A 27,131-nucleotide genomic window follows, 5' to 3' on the forward strand; every position below is an offset into this window, starting at 1 on the left:
TCACAGGGTCCCAAAGAGTTGAACACAAATGAGCGGCTGAACAACAACAAAAGTCCATGAGTGAGGAACTCCAATCCACAGATCCAGCTAGATCCAAGCCTATGAAGCTGCCTCCTCCTCTCTGAAGCCCCCAATTTTGGACCCCCAACTTTGGGCCCCAAGGTTTGGTCACCTTCTCTGAAAAGGTCTTGTAGGGCCTCAGCATGGGATGGGTCTTGAGTTCCTCATCTATGTTCTCCCCATAGGACCAGTTGTTCTGGATCTGAAGGATGAGATGGGATAGGTGGGGACAGTGTCACTACGGAGTTGAGGGTGGGAGCAGGATAAGGGGTGGACACCAGCCTGGGGGACCCTGAAGAGGAGCCCTGGAGGGGTTGAGGGCTCCAGGAGGAGTTATGGGTCTCAGGGAAATCTGGGGCCCTCTAGGAGGATCTGGGTCTGGGGGAAAGCTGGGGTCTTGAGGAAGGTGGGCAAGGGTTGGGAATTCCGGGGAGGGGAGGACCCTGATGCTGACCTTGTCGAAGGCCCACTTCTCGTGTGTATACTCCGCGAACTTGTTAATGAAGGAGTCCAGCTTCTCTGGGATGATCACACTATTGGAGGAATGGGGTCAGCAGATGTTGGATCTGGCCCTTCCTTCCATCTCTGAAACCTTCTCCTTCCCCCAGCCCCCCACTGCCCTCAGGCCTCACTTGAGGGTCTCCACAGGCCGAGGATCAAAGTTGCCTTCAGCATCCACCGTGGCCTTTTTCTCAGCCTTGGATGAGTATGAGGCATCCACGTAGTCCGGGGGCAGGGCCCCTGCGATGGCACACAGGCAGGGCATAGCCATGCGGTACAACTCTTGATCATATTTCTGGGGAATGTGAGGGGGGCAGGGTGGGTCACTGCAGGCCTGGCTGAGCCTTCCAATTCTGGAGCCCCAGGACTTCAAATTCACCCCTCCAATAATCAACCTTCTTTCTCAAGCCCTCAGACCTGAAGTATGGTCTCACTCTAAAACTCAAACCTCAGACCCACCCGGACTCTCAAAGCACCCCTAATTAATCCTCTCCAAGCCCCCAAACTAGAGTCCCCCATTCCCTCTTCCATGACATTCAAACCAGAGACCCAAATCATAGATCCTCCTAGATCCAGACCTGCAGAACTGCTTCCCTCCCTGAACTCCCAAACTGGGAATTTCATTTTAGATCACTGACTTCAGATCCCAAGCCCTCTAAACAGGTTTCTTTCAGGAGCCCTGGGTGCTCAGACCTTATGGGCCAGCGAGTCAAAGATGCCCCAGAAGAGTTTACGAGTGAGGTGCAGCTCTTCCTCCGAGGTGACCCCAAAGTTGGCCCAACCTGTGGGGAGGCAGTAGTACTTCCAACAGCGCTCATAGTGGTTGGTGAGGAGCTGGGTGGGAGCAAGAGGGGGACAAACGAATGAGGGGTACCACTGATTTTAAATTATGAAGGAGGTGTAGATCATGCAAATGACATGCTAATAAGAGAATGGTAAGCATATTGGGAAGTGATCCTGGACAGTTGATTATGTAAATTTGGCACTCTTTTTCAGAATCGGGATGGGCATTAAATCAAAGCTGGATTTGTCTGGTGTTGCTTTACGCAAATAAGCATGCAGATATTAATCCATGGGAAGGGTCGTGTGCAAATGGGCATAAGGATGAAGTGATCTGTCCTTACGTCAATTAACATGGCAAGTAGAAACATACTCAGTACTCCATGCAAACATATGGTAATTGGGGACAGAGCCTCTACCATCCATATGCAAATTTAAAATAGGGCTGATTTAGATATATTGTGCAAAATAGTTAAGATATGTGAGTTGCGGGTATCTCCTTAGGCAAAGAAGCATGCAAATGAAAAAATAATAGACGAGACAGTGTGCAAACATGCAGGATAGCTGTGGTACTGTTGATTCAAATAAATGCTCTTATTTGAATAGCGGCAGGCTGGTGGTCTAAGCACGCGAATAAGCATACTGATTAGGAAAAGCAGTGCGCCCCACACAAATATATGTTCATTAAGGGGGGCTGGCTCACTGTTGGGCAATTAAACTCTAATTAGGGAGTGCTAGAGGCACCAATGACGCAAAGTGAATGACCTGGGAATCCTAGTATGCAGTAAGAATATTAAAGAAGTTTCTATGAGGCCTGCTGCCCGAATGTTTGCAGGTTAACCGGCCCAGGCGATGTGATACTGAAAAGTTCCATAGTCCGAGCGCAGAGCAAGGCGGTGGGTGGAGCATGGAAATACGCAGCTGAAGAGGGCTTGCCCTCACCTTGAGCGGCATCTTGGCGAACTCGTTGAGGATAGGCACGTCGAACACCAGGCGCCGCAGCAGGTGCTGCAGCATGGACGGGCGGATGTACCTGCGGGGACACGCACAGGACGGGGTTACCTCTCCGCAAGGCCCACCCCACTCGTAGCCCCGCCCACCCGGGTCCCGCCCCACCTGCAGAGCGCCATCAGGCATTCCTCGATGACGTCGCGCTGCGCCTTGGTGAGCGAGCGGCCGCGGGACAGGCGGTACACCGTGTGAAGCATGGAGTCCACCATGATGGCACGATGCTCCGTTCCCGCAAACAGAGGCGCACACTTGGTGATGAGCGGCAGCACCGCTAGGCACAGGTAGCGGTTCAGCGCCAGCGCCATCTCCGTCGTGCTGAAAGTGGCCTGGGGCACAGGGTGGGGACATCAGGTCCCCGTGCACGCTCCTGGGGTTGCCCTGGCAACTCAACCACCCGGGCCTCTGATCTTCGCCCCAAATCTGCTCCTCCCAGTCTCTATTACCCTTATTACTTTGGACTAAGAAAATTTCAAACATATACAAAAGTCCAGGAGTCAATTAATGAACCCTCATTATCCAGATTAGACTGTTCTGCAGGCGTTCCCATGACCCATCTCAGCCATGGAGGCTGGGAGGGTGGCCAGGCTACTCACCGTGTCCAGCGAGGCAGCCGCCCGCATGTCGGGCAGGAACCCCACGTCCAGCACATGCAACAGGAAGTCCTGGTTCTCAATGCCATATACCCGGTCCAGGAAGAGCACCATTGACGCCTTGTGGTCGGGCACAAAGGATGCTGACATCTTTGGTTGCACCAGAGCCCCGTCTGTGGGCAACGAGACTGGGATCAGGGCTGCCCTTGGGGGCCCTCTGCTTCCCTTGCTGAGTCCCGCCCCTCCGCACCTTTGCCCAGGGTGGGGATCTGCAGCGGGAGGCTGATGATGCCCACGAGGTCATCCAAGGGTACAAGGGAGCGCAGGATGGCACGGATCCGCAGGGCCTCACCCTTGCCGGCTTGAATTAGCTGGAGAGGGGAGGTGGGCATGTCATCAGGCACCCCATGCCCCATTTGGTCATTCCATCCCTTCCTGACCCACTGGCACATAAAGTAGGACCCTGTCTCCTGGAGTGAATGCTAGAATTTCCAGCCCTGATCCCTCTGCCTGCGCTGTTCGTCTGCAGCCCTAACAACCCCAGCTCTCATTGCCTGGTCTCCCCCACTGGACTGGGAGGTCCATGAGAGTGGGGCCACAGGCTCTCTTGGTTATTGGTGTGTCCCCAGCATTGCCTGGCCTAAGACCACCCACAGAGCAAGAGCTAAATCAAGGTCGCTGAATGTCTGAAAGAGGAGGTTCAAGGTTGGCCATGCCCCGCGCCCCAGCCCAGGCTTCAGGTCTCACATGCATCTCTGGCGCACAGCGTCCCAGCAGGTCAATCAAGGCAGCGTAGAAGGACATGATGGCGTGTCCCAGATGCACCCGGTTTTCTTCAGGGGGCTCCTCCCCGAAGCTGCAAGGGAAGGTGGTGATGTGAGGAGGGGGCGGCATCAAGGGGCTTGGGGAGGGTGGTTTGTTCTGTCGAGGAGAGGTCAGGAGACTCACTGCTCGCGCCGCCGGTCCCTACGGACGCCTGGACCGTCCCGCGCGGGGTCCTCGGAGATGCGGATGGCCTCTTCGATGGTGGCCAGCAGCCCCGAGCCGCCCTCGCCCCGCAGGGCAGGCCCAAAGCACTCGGGCTTGCGGATCAGCAGCCGCACCACCACGTTGGCGTTCTCCTCTACGCTCTCACCTGGTGGCGCGCAGAGTCAGGAGGCCTCTTAAGCCACTGCCCAGGGTTCGTCCCTGGGCAGCCCTCAACCTGGCACCTCAGGGTGAACTCCAGGCCCCCGCTGACCTCCGGACCCTGCCCTGTGCCCACTAGGAGGCACCCCTGTCCGGGCCAGGCCTGTGGCCTAGAATATGGACCACACCCGAGGGAGGTTTGACCACCCATGACCGCCCCCCAGCCTCCCGCCCTGTTACCGCCACCTCCCGCCTCACCATTGACAAAGACAGCGAAGCGCAGGAAGTCCAGGTAGCGCTCCCCACCACAGGGGTTCCAGCCGATGTCTGGGTACCCTTTGGCCAGGAGCATGGGGCAGCTTTGGAGGCCACAGCCAGCCAAGTAGGACACCACCTGAGTGTAGAGGGTGGCTCAGCCAGGGGCTCGACCCACACCACCTTCTTCCCCAAGGCGTAAGTCCCTGTCTGCCCCGGGACCTCTGCAATCCGACTGTCTCTGGATCCCTCAGCCAATAAGCCTCATCTTCCACCATCATCTCCCCCCAGGACCATCACAGCCCCCTTCTCCCTGGGCACACTGTTCCCTTCAACCCCCAGACTGTTCCCTACACAGTCAGAGGGACCCTGCAAATACTGTGATGCGATCTCTCTTAGGGTTATGCCCAAAGACCCTCCATATAGCCTGCCTTTGTCACCTCCCTGACCTCACCTCCTAGCACTCACCCTGTCTCCCTCTGCTACAACCACACTGGTCTCTTTGCTGTTTATCAAACTTGTTGAGTTCACTCCTGCCCCAGGGCCCTTGCACTGGCTATTTCCCAGCTTGGAAGGCTCTCCTTCCCCCTCCATGTCCATATGGCCCCTGTCTCCTTCAGAACTTTATCTATCACTTTCTCAGTGAAGCTTTCTGTGACCACTCTTGTCTAAATTTGGTCACACCCTTCCGACACTTGATATTTCTCTCTTGATTTTTCCTCCTTAACACTTGTCACTAGCTAATACACCATGCACGTGTGCGTGCTCAGTCACTTCAGTTGTGTCGGCCCCAAGGACTGGTCACCAGGTGACCCCATGGACTGTAGCCCACCAGGCTTCTCTGTCCATGGAATTATCCTAACAAGATTACTAGAAGTGAGTTGCTATTTCCTCCTCCAGGAGATCTTCCTGACCCAGGGGTCGGACACACATTTCCTGCAGCTCCTACTTGGCAGGCAGATTCTTTACCACTGAGCCACCTGGGAAGTCCTAATACACCATATATTTTACTTATTCATCATGTTTATTTTCCATCTTCCCAACTAGAATGTCAGCTTCACAAGGACAAGGATTTTTGACCGTCTCAATCACTGTCATACCCCTACTGCCTTGGACGGGTCCTGACACATAATAGGTGCTCAATAAACATTTGTTAAATAAATTACTTAACTGTCAGAGAGTGTGTACTGTTTTGTAAATGCTTTTGTGGGTTAACTCATTTAATCCTCAGAACAACTACATGAAACTGTTTCTATTATATTCATTCTACAGATGAGGAGATGGAAGCCTGGAGAATTAAGTCACTAGCCCAAAGCCACACAGCAAAGGGGGGCAGTGTGGAGAGGTGAACCTAAGTTGCTGAACTCCATAGCCCCTGCTCTTCACTGCTATACACAGAAGCAGGGAGCACAGACGGCCAAGAAATGTGCCAAGTCCACACGGCTGGGGGGGTGGGGCGTGGATTTTCACTCAGCCCTGGGGTCACAAAGAATCAGACACAACTGAACGACTAAGCACAGACACACACCGTGACTGAGTGACTAGGTCCTGTTCCTCCCCTGAGATTATTCCCCTTGTGATTCAGTTCTGGACCCTGCACAACAGCACCCCTAGAGTGCATCCCGAATCAGCAGGTGCCCCAGGAGGTCAGGTACGGGCCAGGCCTCTTCCCTCCATACCTTCTCCAGATCCTGCTCCTGCAGCGCCAAGGCCAGCTCGTTGTTGTCGATGACAGAGGCAGCTGCCACGTCCAGGGGAGTGGAGCCCTGCATGCCTGTGGGGGTGAGAGGCAGTGAGAATGCTCATTAGAGGTGCCTGGCTGCCTGTCTCACTTTTGTTTATCTCATCTCCTCCAGGAAGGCTTCCTTGACCACCTCTTTCCCAGTCTGGGTCAGGTGCCTCCTCGGACCCGTGCTTCCCCATCCCAGGCCTGAGCAGTCCAAGCTGTCTCAATCCAGGATGGGTTTGTCTTCCCCACTCCACTGTGAGCCCCATGAGGGCCAGGCCCAGGGCGTCTGGGTGTCCCCAGCACTACTCATTATAGGGCCAGATCTGGGGTGGGTTGAGTTCCCCAGGTGGCGTTAGTGGTAAAGAACCTGCCTGCCAATGCAGGAGACATAGAAACGTGGGTTCGATCCCTGGGTTAGGAAGATCCCCTGGAGGAGGGCATAGCAACCCACTCTAGTATTCTTGCCTGGAGAATCCCATGGACAGAGGGGCCTGACCGGGCTAAGTCCATGGGGTTACAAAGAGTCGGACACGACTGAAGTGACTTAGCATGCACACACGCACATTTGTTGAATGACTGAGTGAGCCAGCGGAGAGTGGGGCCCAGCCTGGATGGACTGCCAGGAGTGGGCTCAGGGCTTCTCACCCAGGCCGATGCCGCTGTTCTCCAGCAGGTAGCTCAGGTGGTCGAACATGGAGCGCTGGTTCTGCCGGCTGATGCGGCAGAAGTAGCAGAGGAAGCGGCAGCAGCTTGTCACCATCTTGGGGAAGCGGATCTCCTGGGTGGGTAGGGTGGGCCAGTGGTCAGTGCCTGCCTCCCTTGGCCCCCTCCCCTGAGCTCCCTGGCCCACACAGCCCCCTTACCTTGGATTCACCGCCCCCAAGGACGTTCACCATGACCTCCATGACTGTCTCGTGCATGCCCAGTGCCCTCATCAGGTTCGGGTGTTGGTAGAAGACTTTGTTGTTCATGATGTTCCTGTGGACAGGCCGAGTGCATGGGGTCAAGTCCGTGGAGAGCCCCCAGACCTTTGGGGGAGCCATCATCAAGACTGTGGTAAGAGTTCACATTTACTGAACTCCTAGTCTGTGCCCAGCACCGCCCCCTTTAATGATCTGAACTCATCCAAGCCTCATGTCCACTCTGGAAGGCAGGATCTATAATTATCCCTGTTTCACAGACAAGAAAACCAGGCAAAGATCCAGGGTAGGCTCCCCTGGGGCAGACATCTTTAGCATGTTGCATGTTGTATTGCCAAGTGCCTAGAAAGGGCCTGGCATATAGTAGGTGCTCGACAGATGTTTGCTGAATGAATGAACGAGGCACACTTGACACTGAGTGAGTGCTCAAACCTATTATTATTGCTACTGGGCTTCCCAGGTGGCTCAGTGGTAAAGAATCCACCCGCCAAGCAGGAAATGTGGGTTTGCTCCCTGGGTTGGCAAGATCCCTTGGAGAAGGAAATGGCAACCTACTCCAAGATTCTTGCCTGGGACAACGAGGCAATCCCATGGGCAGATGGGATTGGGCTACAGCCCATGGGGTTGCAAAAGAGTCAGATACAGTCCATGGGGTTGCACAAGAGTCGGACACAACTTAGCGACTAAACAAAAACACAGCAGCTCACTGAAGCCACACCACGACTCCGAGAGGTAGGTGTGGCTCTTTCTCAGTTTACAGATAAAGAAATGGAAGCTCAAAGGGTGCAAATCTTGTGCCCAGAGTCACAGGCAAGTAGGAGAGGCTCCCCAGGAGTGAGTGGAGAGATAAGGGGAGACAGTCTAGCAGCTGGGAGGAGCACACCACCCCGAGGATGGGGCAGAAGTGGGGAGGGGCAGGGACAAGCTGGAGCCCAGAGGGTTCCGGTCCCTTCCCGCGAAGACGAGCTGGGGGCGGCGGCGGCGGGGGGGGGGGGGGGGGGGGCGGGGGGGGGAAGGGGCGGGGCTCAGCAGGGAAGGGGAGGGGCCTCAGCAGGGGCGGGACAGGACTCAGGGGGGGAGGGGCGGGGTTTCAGCGGGGAGGGGAGGGGTTCAGTAGGGGAAGGGCGGGGGCCTCACCCGATGCTCTGGATCATGAGGTTCTCTTCCTGGGGGCCCATCTGCACGATGAGCAGTGAGCGGATCTGGCCGAGGCACTCGAGCAGGCTCATGGTGTCCTCCACGGAGGAGGGGGAGATGGTGTAGGCCCGGGGCAGGGCGCGCAGCAGCTCCCCGAGCCCATCATACTGCCGGTGCAGGAGGCTGAACATGGCGCGGACCAGCTCCGGGCTCTGCACGAAGTCCTCTTGGGCCCAACGCACCACCGTGTGGGACACCAGCTCTTGCAGCGACTCTGGGAAGGGGACACAGGGTCTGAACGGTCTTCCCAGGACAGGGCTATGAGCCAGAACAATGCAAGAGGGGCCCTTCTTGCCAAAGGGCTTCTCAGTTGCTACCTGTTAAGCCCCACCCTACCCCTGCCAGGACTGGGCAGATGCTGGCAGACTCTGTTCTATGGCCCTAAGAGTCTCTTTGTCATCTTCACCCTATAACCAGACCACAAGAGCCCCCTTTTCAAGAGGAAAAAGAATGTGTACCACCAGATACAAAGTACTAGAGCGCTACTAGGAGCATCTTTAAAAGCACAAATGGTAATTCCATTAGTTCTGTAGAGTGAAGTGAAAGTCACTCAGTACTGTCAGACTCTTTGCGACCCCAAGAACAATACAGTCCATGGAATTCTCCAGGCCAGAATACTGGAGTGGGTAGCCTTTCCCTTCTCCAGGGGATCTTCCCAACCCAGGGACTGAACTCAGGTCTCCCGTATTGCAGGCGGATTTTTTACCAGCTGAGCTATCAGGGAAGCCCTTGTTCTGTAAAAATGCAGGCAATTTTGGGACTTCCCTGGTGGTCCAGCAGTTAAGATTCTGCGCTTCCAATGCAAGAAGTAAGGGTTTGATCCCTGGGCAGAGAACTAAGGTCCCATGTGCCACAAGATGTGGCCAAAACAAACAAACAAACAAACAAACAAACCAGCCAGCCAATTTTTCCTCATGGGAGACAACAGACACAAAAAGAAACTGTGAGGACATTGGTGGCATTTGAAAATAATGTCAAAAATGAACTGTTCTCTTTCCCTGGTGATTTCCCTGGGACTTTCTTTCCCTACATCCAGCATCCATTTCTCTCTCTGTCTTTCTCTCCCAGCACTTTTTCTTCCCAGAATTTCTGGGAAAGAAGATAAATGTTTCCCATGTCTCAGAGTTAGGGGAAACCTTCTTGCACTGGCACTGAATGGTGATCTGTGACATGTCCTACCCTCCGTCCATCTGCTCTGTACACTCTGGACCCATCACGTCAGACTTCATATTCAGCACCTCTCCTGCTCACCTGGCTTCAGCCATGCTGGCCTCTAAATGCACCAAGGGTGTTCCTGCCTCAGGGCCTTTGCACTGGCTATTCTTTCTGTACCAGCCATCTTCTCCCAAATCTTTGCATCCTCTCCCCCCATTCTAACCTTTTCATCTTTGTCCCTCTTTCTCCTCTACTCAACTTCATTTTTCTTATTAGCATCTATAGTCATTTGACATTATGGTTATATATATATATATATATATCTTTTGTAATATTCTAAACTCCTTCAAGGTAGAGATTTTGACTCTTTGTTGTTATTTGTCCCTCTGTTATTTGCCAGGTTCCTCTGTCCTCCCCTATCTTCCAGGGAGTGTGCTGTGTTTAGCTGCTCAGTCGTGTCCACCTGTCTGTGACCCCACGGACTGTAGCCCACCAGACTCTGCTCAGATTCATGCCCATTCAGTTGGTGATGCTATCCGACCACCTCATCCTCTGCTGCCCCCTTCTCCTCCTGCTCTCAATCTTTCCCAGCATCAGAGTCTTTTCCAGTGAGTCAGCTCTTCATATCAAGTGGCCAAAGTATTGGAGCTTCAGCTTCAGCAACAGTCCTTCCAATGAATATTCAGGGTTGATTTCCTTCAGGATTAACTGGTTTGATTTTTTTTGCAGTCCAAGAGACTCTCAAGAGTCTTCTCCAGCACCACAATTTGAAAGCATCAATTCTTTGGTGCTCAGCCTTCTTTGTGAATCAACTCTGTGAATCAACCATACATGACTACTGGAAAAATCATAGCTTTGACTATATAGACTTTTGTTGGCAAAGTGATGTCTCTGCTTTTTAATATGCTGTCTAGGTTTGTCATAGCTTTCCTTCCAAGGAGCAAGCGTCTTTTAATTTCATGGCTTCAGTCACCATCCACAGTGATCTGGGGCCCAAGAAAATAAAATCTATCATTGCTTCCACTTTTTCCCCTTATATTTGCCATGAAGCAATAGATTCCCCAGCTCTAACAATAGTGCCTGGCCCAGAGTTGGTCCAATAATTTGTGAAATGTCATAGAATAAAGTCTGCAGCAACGTCAGGGACTCCGTCCTTGTAATATGGTGCTAATACACAGTTTGTATAATGACCTACTGGCCCATGACTGTTTTCCTATCCCTCAGCACAGTAACTGTTTCACCAAGAAATAAACAAAAAACAATCAAAAGCCTTGGAAACCACGGTGGTGCAGGAGTTGCCCCCAGTCCTAGGTTGGAGGTGTGGCTCTCCCCTCTGGCAGTCATGCACCACACGATTTCAACACACACACTGTGCAGCCCCCGCGTTTGGGCCACACCTCCAGCAGGCCTCCTCTCTCACCCCACTCTCCGCTCCTCCTCTCTCATTAATACCACCTACCCATCCCTCGTGCTGCTCCTGGGGCCTGTCTTGTACCCAGAAGCTCCGTAAGCACAGGGCTGCCTGGCCCACCCCTGTCTCTTCCCTGGTGGCCCCAGTCCTCACGGGGTTTGCGCTCCTCAGCGGGTGGTTCCTCCTCTGATTTCTCCTCCTTCTTCTTCACCAGCCGCACCTTCTCCAACAGGCTCATCAGGCGACTGCCCAGGGTGGCTTCTTCCTCTGGTTCCTCCTCTTCCCCCTCCAGTTGAATTCCTGGAGGTAGACAAGAAGGGAAGGCATGTCATTCATCTGCTTGCTTATTAATCTGCTGAATCATTTACTTCTTTATTCACTCACATATTCACACATTCATTTCTCACTCATGTGTGTGTTCATGGGGTTTTTCATTTATTTCTTTATATGTTCATCTATTTGTTCACTTATTCATTCTTTGAATTGTTTGTCTTTTAAATCAACTATTGCAAGTATCTTCAAAGAACTAAAGGAAACCATGTCTAAAGTATTAAAGAGAAGTATGACGACAGTGACTCATCAAAAAGAGACTCCTGATAAAGAGGTAGGACTTTCCTGGTGGTCCAGTGATTAAGAATTTACTTGCCAATGCAAGTATCTTGGGTTCGATCCCTAGTCCAGGAAGATCCCATATGTTTCAAGGCAACTAAGCCCAAGGGCCACAACTACTGAGCCACACTCTAGGGCCCACAAGCTGCAACTGCTGAGCCCACGAGCCCTCGAGCCTGTGAAATAAGAGAAGCCTCCACACTGCAACTAGAGAGTAGCCCCTACTCGCTGCAATGAAGACCCAACACAGCCAAATAATAATAATAAAAAGAACTAGATACAAAAATAACCATATAGAAGCTGAAGTGACAAAGTACAATAACTGGAATATATTAGAATGGCACAACAGCATATTTGAGATAGAAGGAGAAAGAATCAATGAACTTGATTCATAGAACAACAGAGGTTATCCAACCTTAATAAAAGAATGACGAAAATTAACAGAGCCACAGAGACCCATAGTGTACCGTCAAGCATAACAACGTATGCATAATGGGAGTCCTAGAAGAAGTGATGAGAATGGGGAAGAAAACTATTTAGAAAAATAATGGCCCCAAAGTCTGAAATTTGATGAAAAATATTAATCTACACATTTAAGAAACTCAGCAAACTCGTACTCAAACTGCTTAGAGGCCAAAGCAAAGAGAAATATTGAAAGCCAGCCAAATAAAAATGAGTCATCACATACAAAAACAATCTCAGTAAGATGATCAGCTGACTCCTTATGAGAAACAATAGAGATCCACCAACCATCCCTCAAGCCATCTTTCTTTTTATTCATCCAACCAGTCAGCCAACTCTTTACTCACTCCTTTATTCAGCTATTCTCTCCATCAATTCACACACTTGTCCATTCACTTATATACCAGCAAATTTGGAAAACTCAGCAGTGGCCACAGGCCTGGAAAAGGTCAGTTTTCATTCCAATCCCAAAGAAAGGCAATGCCAAAGCATGCTCAAACTACCGCACAATTGCACTCATCTCACACGCTAGTAAAATAATGCTCAAAATTCTCCAAGCCAGGCTTCAACAGTACGTGAACCATGAACTTCCAGATGTACAAACTGGATTTAGAAAAGGCAGAGGAACCAAAGATCAAATTGCCAACATCCACTGGATCATTGAAAAAGCAAGAGAGTTCCAGAAAAACATCTACTTCTGCTTTATTGACTATGCCAAAGCCTTTGACTGTGTGGATCACAATAAACTGTGGAAAATTCTTAAAGAGATGGGAATACCAGACCACCTGACCTGCCTCTTGAGAAATCTGTATGCAGTCAAGAAGCAACAGTTAGAACTGGACATGGAACAACAGACTGGTTCCAAATAGGGAAAGGGGTACGTCAAGGCTGTATATTGTCACCCTGCTTATTTAACTTATATGCAGAGTACATCATGAGAAATGCTGGGCTGGGATGAAGCACAAGCTGGAATCAAGATTTCTGGGAGAAATATCAATAACCTCAGATATGCAGATGACACCATCCTTTTGGCAGAAAGTGAAGAAGAACTAAAGGGCCTCTTGATGAAAGTGAAAGTGGAGAGTGAAAAAGTTGGCTTAAAGCTCAACATTTAGAAAACTAAGATCATGGCATCTGGTCCCATCACTTCATGGCAAACAGATGGGGAAACAGTGGAAACAGTGACAGACTTTATATTTTTGGGCTCCAAAATCACTGCAGATGGTGACTGCAGCCATGAAATTAAAAGACACTTGCTGCTTGGAAGAAAAGTTATGACCAACCTAGACGGCATATTAAAAAGCAGAGACATTACTTTGCCAACAAAGGTTTGTCTAGTCAAAGCAATGGTTTTTCCAGTAGTCATGTATGGATGTGAGAGTTGGAGTATAAAGAAATCTGAGCACAAAAAAACTGATGCTTTTGAACTGTGGTGTTGGAGAAGACTCCTGAGAGTCCCTTGGACTGCAAGGAGATCCAACCAGTCCATCCTAAAGGAAATCAGTCCTGAATATTCACTAGAAGGACTGATGCTGAAGCTGAAACTCCAATACTTTGGCCACCTGATGTGAAGAACTGACTCATTTGAAAAGACCCTGATGCTGGAAAAGATTGAAGGTGAGAGGAGAAGGGAATGACAAAGGATGAGATGGTTGGATGGCATCACCGACTCAATGGACATGAGTTTGAATAAACTCTGGGAGTTGGTGATGGACAGGGAGGCCTGATGTGTTTTAGTCCATAGGGTCGCAAAGAGTTGGACACGACTGAGAGACTGAACTGAACCGATAGCCATTCATCCGTGTGTGTGTGTGTGTGTGTGTGTGTGCGCGCTCAGTCATGTCTGATCTTTACAACCCCATGGACTGTAGCCCACCAGGCTCCTCCTCTGTCCATGGAATTTCCCAGGCCAGAATACTGGAGTGGATTGCCATTTCCTCCTCCAGGGGATCTTCCCACCCCAAGGATTAAATCTGGTCTCCTGCACTGACAGGTGTATTATTTACCACTAGCGCCACCTGGTGGCTGGGGCTTCCCAGGTAGCTCATCTGGTAAAGAATCCACCTGCAATGCAGGAGACTCTGGTTTGATTTGGTCAGGAAGATCCCCTGAAGAAGGGATAAGGGGTAACTCCAGTATTCTTGGGCTTTCCTGCTGGCTCAGTTGGTAAAGAATCCGCCTACAATGCAGGAGACCTGGGTTCGATACCTGGGTTAGTAAGAGCCCCTGGAGGAGGGCATGGCAACCCAACCCAGTATTCTTGCCTGGAGAATCCCCAAAGACAGAGGAGCTTGGCAGGCTGCAGTCCATGGGGTCACAAAGAGTCGGACACAACTGAGTGACTAAGCACAGCACAGCGCCATCTGGGAAGCCCATAGTACATCCACCCAAACACCCACATAAACATATCCTTCCACATCATCCACCTGTTCACTAATATGTTCATTCATTCAGTCATTCATTTTACCAACAGTTACTTCACAAGAACTGTAGATATTTAAGATCAGAAAATCTTAGGAAAACTTCAAGACGGGTCTCAGAAGAAAGTTTGGGAGGTGGATTCTCTGATCTCCTCTCGTACCGCAGTGTGTCAGCAGGTCTCGATGAAATTCGAGCAAATCCTGTCGGACCTCTTCAGGGAGAGGACAATCTTCCTCATCCTCAGCAGTTTTGAAGTGCAATAGCATGTTGATCTAGGGAAGGTCAAAGATTAGAGTGAGAGACCCCAGAGCAGGAACTCTGAGGTTGAGCATCAAATATCCAACTGTGAGTTCCTGTCTAAGCTCATGAATCAGTGAAGAATATCTGGGCGACTAAAGGTTCAAAAGGAGTCAGGGTCAGTCTGCAGTGACTCAGAAGTCTGGTTCAGAGAGAGGTAAGAGAGTAACTGTTACTCTGTTACTCAGAGCTTTCCTGGTGGTTCAGACAGTAAAGAATCGGTCTGCAAAGAGGGAGACCTGGGTTTGATCCCTGAGTTGGGAAGATCCCCCTGGAGGAGGGCACAGTAACCCACTCCAGTATTTTTGCCTAGAGAATTTCATGGACAGAGGAGCCTGGCAGGTTACAGTCCATGGGGTTGCAGAGTCAGACACAACTGAGCAACTCACACACACACAAGAGAGTAACAGATAAGTGTATCAATAGGGTCAGAGGTCAAAGTCAGATTTTGAGGTTGAGTATCATCCGTGATCAGGGCAAGGGGAGAGGCTGAGGTTGAGGGGTAAACAGTAAGGCCAGCTAGGGTCAGGGGTCAGGGGTCAGAGGACCTGCTCCTGGGGTGGGGAGCGGAACTCGCGAGTGCGTCGGGCTGTCTCAGCTGCAGTCATGGTGAAGGCTTTTATGAGGATGGCGTAGCGGTCCCTCTGGTTGGCCTGGAGTTTGTCCACATAGCGCTCTGCAAAGGCTGCCAGAGATTCCACACGGTGCTGTAGCTCTTGGTCACAGAAATACTCCAGCAGGTTACACATCTGTGGGATGATAGCCATGTGGTAGGTGGGATGATAGCCATGTGGTAGGTGGGATGATGGTGAGACCATGAGGACTTCCTTGAAACTCTTCTTGCCTTCCCTCCCCACTCCACAGCCCTGTTCGGGTCGAGCCACCACTGTCTCCCGCCTGGATCCTCAAGGTGGCCATCTCCATGGTCTCATCCCTCTAATTCACCTCCCACAAGGAAACCAGAGAGCTCATTCAAAACCCAGCAGCAGTCCCCTGTTTTATGCCCCTCCGCAGCACCCACTACCTTGGGTCAAAGTCCAGACTCCAGCCCCACCAGACCCTGCATTGGCCAGCCCAGAGGGATGGAGGCTAGAAAAACAGGAAGAACCAGCTCACCTGTAACTTCACAGACTCGGGCAACTTCATCTGGAGCAGCCCCTCCTCCAAGTCCTCTTTTTCCCCCTCTGCTGTCTCCTCCTCCTCTTTTTCCTCATCTTCCTTCTCCCGTGCCTCTTCCTCCTCGTCCTCCTCCTTCTCCTCCTCATCCTCTTCTTCCTCTTCCCCTTCCTCCTCCTCCTCCTCTTCCTCTTCTTCCTCAGTGAATACTTCAGGCTCAATCATCTTCAAGATCTGTTTTACATCCTCATCGCCAAAGATGCCCATCACCTAGGGGACAAAGGCCGGCTGTGTTACTGCAGGCTGCAAGGCTTCCATAATCAAGTCCCGGCCTCACTCCCCAGACCTGATTCTCCAGCACAAGCCAGATTCATCCCTGCACTGACTGGATACAATTCCTCCTACAAACAGGAATGGCATCCCCCCTGTCCCACCATCCACCTTCCTTAAGATACTCCCAGATCCATACCCTGTGTCCCATCTACATGGCCCAGACCACATAGCCAAACATGAGCACCTCTCCCTTCACAAGTAAATGTCCTTTCTCCCAAACCTGACCATTTGTGACTCTGGGACAAGACACATCCTACATCTGATCGAGGCCCTCATAGCTCCCAGTATATGCCAGCTCTCAGTCAACATAATGGAGATGCTAAGAGATGGAAGGAGAGGGGGTAAATGAAAGGGAAAATAGCTGGGAAAGAGAGAGATGAATGAATGGGGGAGGACTAGGTGACTGGGTGGATGAATAGATGGGATAGCAGAGGTGTGAAGGAGAGGTCTATGGATGGGTGGATAATGGATTGAAAGGTGAAGGTAAAGGGGGAAGAAGAGATGGTGGGTAGATGGATGACAGGATAAATGATGTTTAGAGACGTGGGAGGATGCATGCTTTGATAGATGCATACGCAAATACATGAGTGGATAGGTAAATAGATAAATGCATAAATAACCATGTACTGGGATGGAATGGATATATGGATGGGTGGATAGATTTGTGTGTGAAAACTGGATGGATGTTTATATGTAAGAATCATTAGATGGGTAGTGAATGAAAGAGTACATGAAATAAAGAACGGATATTGAAGGATGGAGAATGAGTGAATGAGTGGGTAAATGAACAGGTGTAGATGGTTGGATGGATTTGTGGGTACATGTATTAAGTACCCACAAATCCATCCAATCATCTACCTCTTGAGATCTGATCTGCCTCTTGAGAAATTTGTATGCAGGTCAGGAAGCAACAGTTAGAACTGGACACGGAACAACGGACCGGTTCCAAATAGGAAAAGGAGTACATCAAGGCTGTATATTGTCACCCTGCTTATTTAACTTCTATGCAGAGTACATTATAAGAAACGCTGGACTGGAAGAAACACAAGCTGGAATCAAGATTGCCGGGAGAAATATCAATAACCTCAGATAGGCAGATGACACCACCCTTATGGCAGAAAGTGAAGAGGAACTAAAAAGCCTCTTGATGAAAGTGAAAGTGGAGAGTGAAAAAGTTGGCTTAAAGCTCAACATTCAGAAAACGAAGATCATGGCATCCGGTCCCATCACTTCATGGGAAATAGATGGGGAAAGAGTGGAAACAGTCAGACTTTATTTTGGGGGGCTTCAAAATCACTGCAGATGGTGACTGCAGCCATGAAATTAAAAGACGCTTACTCCTTGGAAGGAAAGTTATGACCAACCTAGATAGCATATTCAAAAGCAGAGACATTACTTTGCCAACAAAGGTCCGTCTAGTCAAGGCTATGGTTTTTCCTGTGGTCATGTATGGATGTGAGAGTTGGACTGTGAAGAAGGCTGAGCGCCGAAGAATTGATGCTTTTGAACTGTGGTGTTGGAGAAGACTCTTGAGAGTCCCTTGGACTGCAAGGAGATCCAACCAGTCCATTCTGAAGGAGATCAGCCCTGGGATTTCTTTGGAAGGAATGATGCTGAAGCTGAGACTCCAGTACTTTGGCCACTTGAGGCGAAGAGTTGACTCATTGGAAAAGACTCTGATGCTGGGAGGGATTAGGGGCAGGAGGAGAAGGGGATGACAGAGGATGAGATGGCTGGATGGCATCACTGACTCGATGGACGTGAGTCTGAGTGAACTCCGGGAGTTGGTGATGAACAGGGAGGCCTGGTGTGCTGCGATTCATGGGGTCGCAAAGAGTCAGACATGACTGAGCGACTGAACTGAACTGAATACCTATGGATAGAGAGATGCATGGATTGATGGATAGGTAGGTGGAAGATGGAAGAATGGATGAATCCATGGATGGGTGGATGAATGGATATGTGGATGAATGGATGCACAGTGGAAGGTGGATGATGGTTGGATGTATGAAGGGGAAATAGATTAATAAATAAATGGGTAGGTGGATAGATGAATAGATGAAACAGTGAATGAAATGATGTATGAATGAATGGACAACTAGATTGAAAGTTGGATAGATGGAGGCAGGGATGGATGGAGAGGTGGACGAATAGATAATTGGGTGGAGACTGGAAGGATAAATAGATGGTGAACTTTTGGATAGGCAGATGAGGGTATGTTTGAATGGACAGATGGATGGATGGAACGGTGGGTGGAGGACGGCTGAATGATGGTTGGTTACATGATTAAACAAAAAGAAGGAAAATGAATAGATGTCAGATGAATGGATGGAAGGAAAAGTGAATGAGTAGATGATAAAAGGATAAGTTGGAAGGTGAAGGGTGTATGGATGGAGAGATGCATGGATGGTTGGATACATAAATGGGAGGTATGCAGGTACGGGTGGATGAATGGATGTATGGATGATTTGGTAGCGGGAAAGACCGGGACAGAGGGAAGCAGGAGGAAGTCCTTACCAGCAGGGTGGACACCAGCTTGAGCACCGGCACAAACTGGAACTCCACGGAGCCCCCGACTGGGTCACGAGCGTGCTGCCCACCATCTCGCACCGCCTCCCCCAGCATTCTGAGTGCTTTGTCCCGAAGAGCTTCCAGAGGGATGCTGGGGCTGAGGCGGGCCGGGGCTTCTGCCGCCCCAGCAGCTGGCAGGGCGGCCACGAAACACGGGGCTGAGAAATGGTGTGGAGGCCGCAGCGAGGTGGTAACGCCGACGCCAGGAAGCCCGTAGCGGCGGGGACCGTTATCCGCTCTCTTTCCGGGTGGGAAGAGAGTGATGGCGCGGGTCTCAGGCGTGAGGGGCACGATGTACTCAGAGAGCATGGAGCGGCGGCTGCGGCAAGCACTTTCGAGGTGGATGCTGATGAGGAGGTCGTAGTAGCCTGCCCGCAGAGGGCCGGGCAGGTGCGCGTCCTCCAGGGCGTGCAGCAGCTGCGCCTGGTCCACATGGCTGCACAGAGCATGCGCCACGCGGTTGTTGCCCAGGGCGCACACAGCCCGGTAGAGGCGGAGGGTGTGCGAATGGAACCGCTGCAGGTCCAAGCGCTCAGACAACTCCAGGATGTCCATGCATCTGTGGTAGAGATGGGCTACATTCAGAGACAGAGCAAGCAGAGAAGGTGGGAGACAGAGGCACAGACCCGAGAGGCAGAGTGCTCAGGCGAGTGTTGGTGGCCCTAGAAGGGAATCCCAGTGTTCTGCTAGGTCAAGATTCTGTGAGGTCTGTGGAGCTGAGTCTAGGAGACTTTTTAATGGTTCCGGAAGTCCCTTACTGGTCTGGGGGCTCCCTGGGATACGTTTGGGGTTTATAGGATGGTCTGGTACCCTGGGGATCTAAGAGTCCAGGGAAAAGATCTGGTGACTGTGAGATGTATGTGGGCTTCCAGGTTGGGTCTAAATCCCGCTCTGGCAAGTCTGAGTACCCTGGATATATTTGAACACCACCAGAATGTAAAGTTCATCAGGACAGGACATTCCTGCCTGTTTCGTTTGTTTGTTCTTTGTTTGCTATATTCCCAGCACCTAAAAAGGACTAAACACAAAGGAAATCAACCTTGAATACTAATTGGAAGGACTGATGCTGAAGCTGAAGCTCCAATACTTTGGCCACCTGATACAAAGAGCCGACTCATTAGAAAAGACCCTGATGTCAGGAAAGATGAGGGCAGGAGGAGAAGGGGATGACAGGGGATGACAGGGGATGAGACGGTTAGATGGCATCACTGACTCAGTGGACATAAGTTTGAGCAAACTCCAGGAGATGGTGAAGGACAGAGGAGCCTGGTGTGCTGCAGTCCATGGAATCACAAAGAGTCGGACATGACTGAGTGACTGCACAACAAATGTGCTCCATAAATATTTTCTGTAGGAACAAATGAATATGGGTGCATCTGGGGCCTCTGGGGATGGGTCTGAATCCTTCTGGGCAGGTCTGAGCATTGCTAGATGTCCGTTTACAAGAGCTTGGTGTCTCCAGCCCGGAATGCTGTTGTCACACAGGAGGGGCTCAGAGCTATTTGTCGAATGAGTGAATAAAGAAAAGATGAAGCATGTTGGAAGCCTCCTGGGGTCAGTCTGGGATCCTGGCCACATTTAGAGTCCGTAAAAGCTTTGCTGTCATCCATGAGAATACTCTCTAGCTGGGTGTGTCTGGGTCCCCTGGAGTGAGTTAGAGATTTCCATGGGACACATCTAAAGTTTCCCTGCATATGCCCAAGAGACCCTAGGATGCATCCAAGCCTCTCTGAATAATGTTCAAGACCCTCTGAGGTATACTTGAGGCCCCTGGGGTGTTGTGTGGGATTCTTGATGTGGATCTGGCTCCCTGAGATGGGTCTGGAGTCCTCTGGGGTGTTATCTGGACATGCCTGGGTTGAGTCTGCATCTCTGGAGGTGAGTCTGAGCCTGCTGAAATGGATTGAGAGCCCCCTGGTGTGCTATCTGCAGAAAATAGGGTGGTCTGGGGCCTCTTGGAGTGTTATCTGGAGCCCCAAAGGTAGTGGGGAAGGGGAACCCAGTGGGATCCAGACCCCAGAGGGCTTGAGGTACCCGCCCCACCCCTGGGCGATGGGGCTGGCCCTGACCGGTTCTCCTCGGGGACGTGCAGCGCCATCATGGTGAGCGGCTCCTGGCACTGCACTGCCCAGCCGAGCCGCTCGCCCGCCCGCCGCGTCTCCACCTGCAGGAAGTGGTTGGGCATGCGGCTCCAAGACACGGGCATCAGCATCTGCATCTCCAGCCGCGGAGGGCACTGCGGCGTGGGGTTCTTGCGCTCGCTCAAAAACATGGCGGCTGACAGCGGCATGATGTTCTGCGGGGCACAGAGGTGTGCACAGGTCAGGATTCCCAGTCTGCTGGATCCAGCCACTCCACTTCCAGGAAGACATCCCAGACTGCCCTCCCGCCACACACACTTCAGCCTGACATCCCGCACCTCCTTCCTCAGCCTGCCCCCATTCGCGCCCCATCACCGACCTTCTGTTTCCCCAGCTCAAACTGGATCACGTTCTGGTGCGTGGGCAGGACAAAGACGGCAGGGAACAGCTTTGTGTTGGGTTCCACCTAGCAAGGGAAAAGAGGGCAGGGTGAGGAAGAGGATGAACTGGAGGTGGTGTTGACTCTAGATCCCAAACTCTGGAGCCAGTCGGCCCAGCCTGATCCTGCTGGTGCCTAAAGGTCCAAAGGGCATAGGAGGCTCCACAGTGGCCCTGAGGTTGCTCATGGACTGTACCACCTCTGATCCAGCAAGGCCAACCTCCTCCACCTCCTAAGGGGAACCTGTCATCTGGGACTTTGCAGATTCATGATGGAGGTATATAGGCCCTCACTGTACAATTCCTTTAATTTTGTTGTGTGCTTGAAACCTTTCATAATCAAATGTTGAATAGGAAAATACCACTTTAGAATTCTGGTCCATCGTAGGATTTTCCTTGATTGGTGAAAAGGTGGGGACTGGTACCACCCAGCCCAAGATGGAATACGGATCTCTCTCCAAGGTCAAGGCTCTGCTCTGTCTCCCTTTTCCTAGATATCAGTAGAGGGTCTCACAGGCACCTCCCATAGCCACAATACAGCTCTGGCCTGTCATGAGGTTGTTTTTGTCCTGTATCCCTGGGGTCTGTCCTCTCGGTGGGCTGTCCTGGGATGCTAGGTCACGAGGATGCTATTACTAAGTTGCTGAGGGGCTGGGCTCACCTGGAAAAAGGTGTTGCTCTCTTTGCCGTTGGCAGTAAAGGTCATTAGGCCAGTGGCCAAGTCCACCAGGCAGCCAATGACAAGGTCCGTGTGGCTGATCCGGCCCTGCTGCCCAGGGCTCACGAAGTCTCCGCCCCACACCATGTAGCAGTTACTACACTTGAGGCTGGAGGACACAGGAGTGGTCAGCACACTGATCCCCAGGCGTTCTGAACACCTGGACACCCCCTTCCCCGAGCTCCCAGAATACCAGGACTCAGAGTCCCACCCCTAAACAGCCACCACCTGCAGACCTGAGCACTGAAACCACTCACCCCAGACCCTGCGGAGCTAGAATTCTTAGGAGGTGGTGGTGGATTCTGGAAGGAGAAGGAAGGGGAGCAGAAGGAGAGAACAGAGAAAGGAGGTAACCTAGAAAGAGGATGGCAAGATGGGGAAGGAGGGGACTTCCCTGGCGGTCCAGTGGTTAAGAATCCGCCTTCCAATGCAGGGGTTGTGGGTTCGATCCCTGGTCAGGGAACGAAAATCCCTCATACTGTGGGGCAAATTAAGCCACACACTGCAACTTGAGAAAGCTTTGCGTGCTGCAATGAAGACCCAGCGCAGCCAAAATTTACAAAAAAAGAGGAGGAGGGAAAACTCAGAATAGGAGCCATGGGGAGGAAGATAAGCAGGAAGACAGGAGGAAAGGAAAGGGCGGTGCCCGGCGTGCCTACCCCCCACAGCCCCCACCCCTGCCCACACCTGCTGTGGATGTTGCCTTGCTCATCTCCCATGGTCACTGTCACCGCCCGGACCTTGCTGAGGTCGAAGTTCATGTCGTGCTGGTGGTAGTCAGGGGTGACCCAGCCCACCCACACGCAGCTGGGCTCCTGGCCGGCAAAGACCCTCACAGAGTAATAGTACTGGAGAGGCAAAGGGGAGACCAGCAGTCAGTGGGCTTCCCTGGGGCTCTTGGTTTCCCTGGATTCTCAGTGTCCTCTGGGGCTTTGACAAGAAGTTACTGCATTTGAGACCCTCTCTTTCTGTATCTACTGATACATTTCTAGATCTGGGAAACTTGGGACAGTTTTGTGATACCCTCAAATTTGGGTCCCTCCCACCACTAGGCTATTTGTGTCAGAAAATATTCCAGATTTGGGGAATCCCAAAACTACATTGGGATTATTGTGAATTCTGGCTCCCAGGAATACACTAGTGAAAGTGAAAGTGAAGTCGCTCAGTCGTGTCTGACTCTTTGCGACCCCATGGACTGTAGCCTAACAGGCTCCTCCATCCATGGGATTTTCCAGGCAAGAGTACTGGAGTGGGTTGCCATTGCCTTCTCCAGGAGATCTTCCCAACCCAGGGACTGAACCCGGGTATCCCGTGTTGTAGGCAGATGCTTTACCATCTGAGCCACTAGAATAGCTGTTAAATTTGGGGGTGGTGAGTTTACAAGGATGAACCCAGATATTGGGATCCTGAGTCTATGTTGGTTTATCCTTGGGATTTGGGGATCCCTGGGAGTTAGGTCAGCATGCCTCATGACTTCATTGTGTTCCCTGTGATTTTTAGGCCCTTAGCTATATGGAATTAGGGGTTCAAAGGGTTTGAATCGATGTGTACTATATTTTGTGGTTTCCAGTAGGTACTGGGGTATCCCCAGATAAGGGCAATTACTGGGGATCATGGCATGGAATTTGGAAATCTGCCGAGGGCCCTTGGTTCGCACCGTGGTGGTATTGAGGATGATCTCAGGGTCATCACGGTCGTCAGCAGGCACCACCTCATGAGGGAGTCGGGGCAGAGTGGGTGTGGCTGGTGGCTGGGTCATCATGGCAGCCTTCTTGGCCTTGAACAAGAACCTGGTGGTGAAGAGGAGAGGCTGTCATGAGGCTCACTCTCCAGCCCAGTCCCCCAGCCCTCCCATCACAATGTTCATGCCTCCACATTCATCCTACATATGTACATATCTATGTGTGTGCGTGTGTGCATGCTCAGTTGTGTCTGACTCTTTGCGACCCCATGGACTGTAGCCCACCAGGCTCCTCTGTCCATGGGATTTCCCAGGCAAGAATACTGGCATGGGCTCCCATTTCCTTCTCCAGGGGATCTTCCCCACCCAAGGATCAAACCCACGCCTCCCCCATTGGCAGGCATCAGCAGGTGGATTCTTTACCGCTGAGCCACCAGGAAAGCCCCACATCCATCCTAACTACACCCCATTTCTAATACCCAAGGCCTCGCTTCTAGAGGGATGAAATCCCAATTGCGTCAGGAGTGTCCACCTTGGAGGATATCTGTGTTTTTGGATGTCGGGTTGCCCAGATTTAAAGGTGCCTCTGGGAACATGGAGGTTGCCTTGGGAAGTGTACAGTGGTCCTCCCAAGTCAGCATGCCTCACGTGGGTGCTAAAGGCATTTGGGAAAGGACAGCTCTCCCTGTGGCACTGGCTTGTACACTGAAGGCATGTGGAATCCCTGGAGCCCCAGCAAGCAGTATGTCTCCTCAAAACTGTGACAACCCAAAATCTCCCATCATTTCCACACATCCCCTCAAGAGACACAGAAATACATCCTACTGAAAACCACTGCCACCACAGGGGAAAAGCAGATTTGGTTTCAATCCAAGTTTAATGCCCTTTGAGGGTTCCCCTTAAAGTTAGTTTTTTTTTGGGGGGTTACATTTGAGATACAGAAGTGACCCCAATTTAGAAGACCAGTGGTGTTCATTGGAATGCCTCGGGGGCATAGATAACTTGACCAAAAATTTGAGGTCCCCTTTAGTGTTCACAGATAATGAAGTCCATTGGATGAAAAGCTTTGGGACCCAATAGGTACCCCCAAGGACAGTGGAGTTCTTCATAGATATAGTGGGGCATCCCAATTTTACATTCTCAAGGAAATTAGAGTGTCCCAGAGAAATAATAGCCTTCACTTGAGACATAATAGGATCCCTTAGTAATCTGAGTCCACATAACACATATGGGATACAGTGGGGTTTCTCAAGTTATTGAAGTCGCCTAATTGAGGGGTCCCAGGACAGACCCCCAAGCCCCACCCTGCCCCTCCCTTGACTCACCCTCTCTTCTTGTTCTTCTCTGTGGTAGCATCCTTCTCATTCTCTGCCCTGGCAGGCTGGGCCTCCACCCCAGCCTGGGCAGGACTCCCAGGTGTCCCCTCCTTGGCAGTTCCTTCTTTGTTCCCCTCAGCCTCGGCCCAGTGCCCAGCTGAGCGGCGCAGGTTTTCATAGTCGGGATCAGGTTCCGCTGCCCGGGCCTCATCCTCCGCAGGAGGCTGCAGGCCAGGGGGTGCCAGTGGGGTGGCCCCTGCGGTGCACCGGAAGTGCTGGTGGAACTGGACTGGAAGGCTCAGCCGGAGAAACAGCATCTCCACCAGACTGTTCTGGGAGCCCCAGGTGCGGTGGGTCAGGCGCAGGCAGGGGGGTGTATCTACAGTGCCATCCACACGAGTCACCTGTTAGGGGAGCAGGAAGCCCTGAGCCAGGAGGTTGGGCTGGGCCATTGGCCCTAAACCTTATTACACACAGAGTCACCATTCGGCGTTAGAGCACTGTGTGAGAACCAGACAGAGACTCACTCCTCTGGGTGGAGGAGCTCCTATGGGATACACAACCTGGCCACGGGTGCATTCACCTTCTGTCTGTCTGGACACCTTTGCGCATGAGCAGCCCTGGTCAGAAACTGGAATCACTCAGGGAGCTTTCAAAACCTACCTGATCCACTCCAGCCTAGGCCATCCATCCATCCATCCATCCACCCTTCTATCTACCCACCTATCCATTCATCCATCCATTCTTGCATTCTTCCATCCATCCAACCATCTATCCACTGTTCCACCCACCCATCCATCTATCCACTCCACAAACATTTACTGAGCACCTACTGTGTGCCGGGCACTTTCCCAAGTGCTAGGAACACATCAGTGAACAGAACATGAGCCCTGCCCTCCTGCTTTCTTATGGAGACCTCTTGGGGACAGCAGCCCAGAAGGGTCAGAGTTTTTTTTTTTAAAGGTCCCCCAGATGAATTTTTGTTACATTTGTTGTTTGTGGAAAGGCAACACTCAGAAGAATGCACACATCATAGGTGTACAACACTATGAGGTTCTGGAGAGACACACCTGTGTCTCCTGCACTCAGACGGAGAAATGGACCACATAACCAGTCCCCCTGGAAGCCTCCTCAGTGCCTCTTTAGTCACTACCCTCTCAAAGATAGTGAGGGATTCTGATGAGGAAAATCCAACAACCTGGCCTAAATAAGGGGCAGGAGCTGAGAGCGGGACAGGTGCCTGGCCTGTGGACCCAAAGGACAGGCTCAGATTTTCTGGAGACTCCATAACAACTAAAGCAGTGCCCTTTCTTTGATGCCCCACCTCAAGATGACCTCATCAAGGACCAATTGCCAAGACAGACCTCTGTGCTCCTTGTCAGCCAATGAATTCACCCCAAAACCATGCAACCAAAACTGTCTGCAGAATCTTTTTCTCTCCTCTCTCTCCTTTCTCTCTTATAAATTCTGTCTGGAGACTTCCCTGGAGGTCCAGTGGTTAATTCTTTCTGCAATGCAGGGGACACAGTTTCGATCCCTGGTTGGGGAACTAAAATCCCACGTGTGTGTGTGTGTGTGTGTGTGTGCACTTAGTCATGTCTGACTCTTTGCAACCCCATGGACTGTAGCCCACCAGGCTCCTCTGTTCACGGGATTCTTCAGGCAAGATTCCTAGAGTGGGTAGCCAGTCCTTTCACCAGGGGATCTTCCCAATACAAGGATCGAACCCTGGTCTCCTGCATTGCAGGTGGATTCTTTATGGTTTGAGCTGCCAGTTCAGTAAAATCCCACATGCCCTGGGGGCAACTAAGCCCACACATGCAACTACAGAACCCACGCTCTCTGAAGCCCACGCACCTCAGTGAAGATCCCCCAGGCCACACGACACAGCCAATAAATAAATTAATTAAATAAACCCTGTTTTGCCTCTGCTCCTTGACAAGTCTACTGACCATCTTCCTCCTGTGACTTGTAGGCTAAGTAACTAAATGTCTGATTATTCACTCACAGTACAGCGTAGCGTCCATCATCCTTAAAGTGCCTATGAATGGGATCCTACAGTACGTATTCTTTTGTGTCTGGCTTCTTTCAGCCAACACGATGTCTGTGAGATTCGTCTGTGTGGTTGTGGGTGGGTTAGTTGATTCATTCTCCCTGCTGTCTAACATCCTGTTCTTGGGGTTGAGAACACCATCTGGCAGTGGCAAGTATTGGGAGGTTCCTGTTGGGCTTCCCAGGGGGCGCTAGTGGTAAAGAACCTGCCTACCAATGCAGGAGACCTAAGAGACTCGGGTTGGATTCCTTGATCCGGAAGATCTCCTGGAGGAGGGCATGGCAACCTACTCCAGTAT

General features: G+C 51.4%; 1 protein-coding gene across 9 annotated transcripts in view; it reads right to left on the bottom strand.

Annotated features, from left to right (window-relative positions):
- Positions 1 to 27,131, bottom strand: part of RYR1 (ryanodine receptor 1) — a 128,776-nt gene that overhangs the window by 67,609 nt on the left and 34,036 nt on the right. For all 9 annotated transcript variants that reach the window (XM_027515911.1, XM_027515916.1, XM_027515910.1 and 6 more), the window contains exons 28-53: positions 24,790 to 25,184; positions 23,441 to 23,573; positions 22,471 to 22,631; positions 21,727 to 21,892; positions 21,007 to 21,093; positions 20,616 to 20,842; positions 18,493 to 19,105; positions 15,643 to 15,912; positions 15,075 to 15,275; positions 14,390 to 14,501; positions 10,891 to 11,037; positions 8,112 to 8,385; positions 6,918 to 7,032; positions 6,700 to 6,832; positions 6,005 to 6,099; positions 4,329 to 4,464; positions 3,891 to 4,077; positions 3,690 to 3,798; positions 3,193 to 3,313; positions 2,946 to 3,115; positions 2,458 to 2,678; positions 2,284 to 2,374; positions 1,255 to 1,395; positions 693 to 856; positions 515 to 593; positions 173 to 262 (exon numbers count right to left, since the gene is read on the bottom strand). In XM_027515911.1, coding sequence (XP_027371712.1) covers positions 173 to 262; positions 515 to 593; positions 693 to 856; positions 1,255 to 1,395; positions 2,284 to 2,374; positions 2,458 to 2,678; positions 2,946 to 3,115; positions 3,193 to 3,313; positions 3,690 to 3,798; positions 3,891 to 4,077; positions 4,329 to 4,464; positions 6,005 to 6,099; positions 6,700 to 6,832; positions 6,918 to 7,032; positions 8,112 to 8,385; positions 10,891 to 11,037; positions 14,390 to 14,501; positions 15,075 to 15,275; positions 15,643 to 15,912; positions 18,493 to 19,105; positions 20,616 to 20,842; positions 21,007 to 21,093; positions 21,727 to 21,892; positions 22,471 to 22,631; positions 23,441 to 23,573; positions 24,790 to 25,184 — 4,638 coding nt within the window. The remainder of the gene's footprint in view (positions 1 to 172; positions 263 to 514; positions 594 to 692; positions 857 to 1,254; positions 1,396 to 2,283; positions 2,375 to 2,457; positions 2,679 to 2,945; positions 3,116 to 3,192; positions 3,314 to 3,689; positions 3,799 to 3,890; positions 4,078 to 4,328; positions 4,465 to 6,004; positions 6,100 to 6,699; positions 6,833 to 6,917; positions 7,033 to 8,111; positions 8,386 to 10,890; positions 11,038 to 14,389; positions 14,502 to 15,074; positions 15,276 to 15,642; positions 15,913 to 18,492; positions 19,106 to 20,615; positions 20,843 to 21,006; positions 21,094 to 21,726; positions 21,893 to 22,470; positions 22,632 to 23,440; positions 23,574 to 24,789; positions 25,185 to 27,131) is intronic.

Source organism: Bos indicus x Bos taurus, chromosome 18 (genome assembly GCF_003369695.1).
Source record: "Bos indicus x Bos taurus breed Angus x Brahman F1 hybrid chromosome 18, Bos_hybrid_MaternalHap_v2.0, whole genome shotgun sequence".
Taxonomy (NCBI): domain Eukaryota; kingdom Metazoa; phylum Chordata; class Mammalia; order Artiodactyla; family Bovidae; genus Bos; species Bos indicus x Bos taurus.